At 22.3% G+C, this 5,056-nt stretch overlaps 1 protein-coding gene across 1 annotated transcript; it reads right to left on the bottom strand.

Moving 5' to 3' along the window:
* Positions 1 to 648: 648 nt before the first annotated feature.
* Positions 649 to 1,035, bottom strand: LOAG_12055 (hypothetical protein; the record flags this gene model as incomplete). The annotated part of the gene is made up of 1 exon (XM_003147569.1): positions 649 to 1,035. One exon carries the CDS (start codon positions 1,033 to 1,035, stop codon positions 709 to 711), a length of 327 nt encoding a protein of 108 aa, XP_003147617.1. The 3' UTR covers positions 649 to 708.
* Between the last annotated feature and the right edge of the window lie 4,021 nt (positions 1,036 to 5,056).

Genomic DNA, 5,056 nt, shown 5'->3' on the forward strand with positions numbered 1-5,056 from the left:
TCAATTTAATCTTTCTCATTCTTACAATTAATGATTTCATCGATCTATTCCAATAAGCAATTAAAAATTTGATTTCTTTATTATTAATTATCAAATATTCGATTCAATTGTTAATTAACCTCTTCATAGATTACAATTAATGATCCTATCTATTTATGTTAATAAACAATAATATAATAGTAATTTTATTAATTTATTCTTAATCATCAAATATTTCACTTACCTGTTCTTAATTATTAAAAACTTGATTTTTATCTATTTTTAAATCATCAATTAATCATTCCATTTATTCATTCGTAATAATTTAATCTTTCCATCCTTAATTTACCGAAACATTCACTGGAATTATTAAAAATTTTAATTATTATTAACTATTAAAAGTTTAATTATTAAAAATTATTAAAAATTTAGTTATTAAAAATTTAATTATTAAAAATTTAATTTACCTAAGCCTAAATTATAACTAATAATTTCATCTATTTGTTATTGTTAAATTATCATTTTCATAACAAAATAATACATTTATAATTGTATTATAAATGAAATGATAAAGCATTTGAAATGAGCAAATCATTGAATGCTTTTAAATTCCATCGATTTCCCATCTTTTTTTTTTTTAAAAATTTTTTTTTTCAGTTAGCTTCCAAATTTCATTCCATTGGTATTAAAACCGGTTTATCGGATACTGAAAATTTGCGGTATATTCAACTAATTCCTAACAAATGCGTACATGTGTGTGTGTGTGTGTGTGTGTCTGTGTGTGTGTGTGTGTGTATGTGTCTCCCCGTCTGTCCGTCTGTCTGTTTGGGTGTGTCCGCATATGTGTGTGTATGTGTGTATGTGTGTGTATGTGTATGTGTATGTGTGTGTGTGTGTGTGTGTGTGCGTATCGATCAATGATGAGGAGAAAAGGGGTAGCAGAGCGGTTGGTTTCCTCATGCGCATTAATAATGTGCGGAAATGGATCGAATGGAGGACGAAAGGTTGACCCTCTTCGGTCACATAAAAATGGATGAGGTAAAAAGGGGTTGACAGGAAACCTTTTCAACGTAAATGCTAATTATGGTGAAAAGGTTTTTTTTTTTCTTTCACTGCAAACATATGTATTGATTAGGCAAATAAATGATAATTTGGTAATTAGTAAATTAGTAAATAAGTAATTAATTATTTCAATGAATAAGTTAATGAAAATTTCATATATTTGCTTATAGCATATTTACTAATTCTATTTATCCTATATTAATAGAAAATAATTTTTGAGGTCACGTTACCTTTTGTTTGTTGTATGAATTTCAGGTCGCGTAAATTTTACACGTAAATTTTACATACTTTTAAATTTATACGTATTCACATAATATAGTTTATCTATGAAAATATATGTTTAATATAATTTTCCAAATTTTTACATATGCTATTGGTCACGTAATAATCACGTGACAATCATGTAATGATCACGTAATAGTTGCATAAATTATTATCCGTTTAGTGTAAATCAACTTATGTTAATAATTCTGATTGAAAATTATTTCACATACATGAAGTTACCCGTTAATTACTTAGGTAAAAAAACTAAACCCATTAGTTACTCGTTTCATATCAATTGATGATAGATTTAATATCATACGATAAAGTACCATCGATTAGATACCCAATTTTTAGACAATTCTTTTCACTTTCTATCATTATTCATTCATGATAACTTCACTATTCTATTCTATTATTATTAATACTTCCGTGTTTTTTTTTTTCACGTATCTTTCGTAGACATCACAATTCAAACCATTTAATTATTATTAATGTATATAACTTCCATGTGAATATGTATGTAAGTTTTCACGTGAATATGTACGTTTCACGTGAATATTTTTATTGAACTTATATAATACTTCGTTATTGTTATATTCTAGATTTTTCCGATTTTTTTTTTTTTCCCGGCTATTTAATAAAATTTGTTATGTGAAATGTTGGATCCGAATTAGTTTAATGGTTTTTATCATTGCTTTTTTTTTTTCGTTTTTATTTTCATCAATAATAATCATAATATTGTGCTGTTATGAATACAACTCAAATAAAATATATATTGATATAGGCAGATCAAAGATCATTCCGATAGACCAAAAATCATTTTATTAAATCAAAAAAAAAAGGAAAAATTTTATGTTCTTTTCAAAGGAAAATATATTGCAATGGAATTAGTTCCAGTTTTCAGTTTTGAATTTTCATTACAAATATAAGTACATATAAATGATAAATGACATGAAATCAATCAAAATTTATAAAATCATTTATTCCGGAAATTATTCTTATTGTAAACTATTTGCTTCTGTTTTATCCATAAAAATGTTTCATAGAATTCTTAGCATTATTCAACAATTTTTAAACATTTAAATTAATGTGATTAATTAAAAGGTTTCTCAAATAATACAGGATATAAGTGTAACTTTATCAATTGTGAATTTTGAAAAGTCCAGACCTTTTTTTTTTTTGGTCTAAAAGTAAAGTTGAAATTGAAATTTTTATTAGCATAAATTATCATTATATACTACTGTGAAGTTTGTTTTTCAAAATTTATAATTAATTTATTTAAGGGAACGAAAAAAAAAAATTCTTTTATACTTTCTGTACCGATTCTAACAGACGTAATATACAGTAATTTTTTTTTTACTAAAACTATATTAAAATATTCCAAAATTTTTATTATCCCTTCTATTATTTAAAAAAAAAAAAGAAAGAATTGAAATTTAAAAGTGTTGAAAAAAGTTTTAAAATTTATATGCAAAAAAAAAAAAAGGAACGAAATAAAAAATATAGCAATTATGATAATTACATAAATTGATTAAGATTTAAAAGTTCTGATTAAATTTTTTCTCTCAATTATTAAACATTATTAATGTTTCAATTTAATTTCACTCTCTCACTTTTTCTCATCCCTTCTCTAATCTCTCTCTCTCTCTCTCTCATTTAGCAGAGAAATTCTCCCTTATATAAATACTTGTCAACTATTTACAACAATCATTTTGAAAATCTTTGCTAACAAATTTTATAAACAAATCGATTGCTTCATTTAAAACTTCATCATTTGATCTGTTTACATTTGAAAAAGTCATCCGTACTAATTGCTTATGCATAGATATTATTCTTTTATTTACTTTTACGTATTTTATTGATTTTTAAAATGAAATTTAACAATGACACAAACAATGACAATATATTTAATTAAAGTTTTTCTTTTTCTTTTTTTGTAAATTACTTTAAAATTTGTTAAAATAATTTAACTTTTCCCTTAACTCTAAAAATTGCATTATCTTAAATTATTTTGATTTTTTTATTTATTTTTTTTTGAAAAAAAAAAGGATTGAAAAAATATTTGCGATATTTGATGTGAAACAGTTGTTAATACATCTGTTAGTGCTACTTTTGAAATCATTTCTCTGACAATAATTGATTTGTATTTCATTAAATTGTTTAAAATTCTATTTGATTTCATTTAATTTGATAATATTTGCTACTTATCAGTTAAATTTTCCCCTCTTCCCTTTCCCCGCTCCATTTATCAATTGAATTGTATTGCTATTTCATTAATTAGTTATGAATTAGAATTGAAATTTTTATTTTATAACTTTTTAAAAATGATATAATTGAGAAGATTATGCTAAAAGCTATCAAAAATTAATAGAATATTTGATGGATTGGAAAAAAAAATCGAAAATTGTTTAATCGTTTAGGAATTTATAAAATGTTTAATTCGAATTAAATTAAATTCAATGAAATATTTGATTACATCATTGATATTTGATGAGCAAATATTAGCTAAATTATTTTTATTTATACATATATTACTTGCTATCATTTATCATTGATTATCAAATTTTATTAAAATATCATCTAATATAATTTAATACTTTAATACTATTAAATACAAAATTTAACCCTTGTAAAGATTCATTTTGAAATTTACAAAATGCTTTATGTAATTGAAATGATAATCACTTCAGACTTTTTTTTTTTTTTTTATCTTTCAGGAAAACCTGTAAGATCAGTAAATATTTAAATTTTTTTTCTAAAATCTATTCAATCATTATTCAAGTTTTCGATAAATAATATCTATATTACTGTAACATTTCATGTATGCTAACATATATATTTAAAATAAATTTATTTTCAGCATAATATCATAACCAAAAGTTTTATTCATTGCAATAATCGTTCAAATAATATCTTATAATTAGCTATTTAATTTGAAGGGTAAAGTCTAATAAAGATTTTTTTTTTTTTGATTTAAAACTTGCATTTCTTTTTTTTTTTAAATTTCATTTTTAATTTTTACATCCAAAATGTTTGCTTAAAAATTGGTTGGAATTCCATTTGAAATTGTCTTTTTCTTTCTTTTCTTTTTTTCGTTTGATCATTCTAACAATCATATATAAAATGTTCATGTTGAAAGTTAGCAATTGCATCATTATTTGAACAAAAAAGTATTAATCAATTAATTTAATTTTTGATTTTCAATTAATTAATTTATGATAATGCAAATAATATACTGATAAGTTCAGGAAAACGAAACAACTGTTCCATTATAATTACTAAAAACTAAAAATTTTATTTTGAAATAAATTTTTTAAGAAAAACAAATGTAAACAATGTTCCATTTTATAAGTAAAACATATTTTATGTGATCAAATTTAATTTCATAATTTTACCCAAATATATTCATATATTTGCATTTCTTCATTGGATTAAAAAGATATCTTGCAAAAAAAAAAAAAAAAAAATTGGCTAATTTAATCTAATTAAATTTGCATTTCTCCATAGGATTAAAAAGATATCTTGCAAAAAAAAAAAAAAAAAATTGGCTAATTTAATCTAATTAAATCATTTATATAGGCACATTCCTTCAATCATTGATATGATAACAGATAACAGATAACATAATTTAAGATTACTATTCTAGGGCTTAAGATTTATTTCATAGTTCAAAAAGGTGTATTATATTACATAAAGTTGTGAAATTCTTTTTTCCTATTTTTTTTTATTACTCAAATGGAAAGAATGAAAA

This window comes from Loa loa (assembly GCF_000183805.2).
Source record: "Loa loa unplaced genomic scaffold supercont3.303, whole genome shotgun sequence".
Taxonomy (NCBI): Eukaryota; Metazoa; Nematoda; class Chromadorea; order Rhabditida; family Onchocercidae; genus Loa; species Loa loa.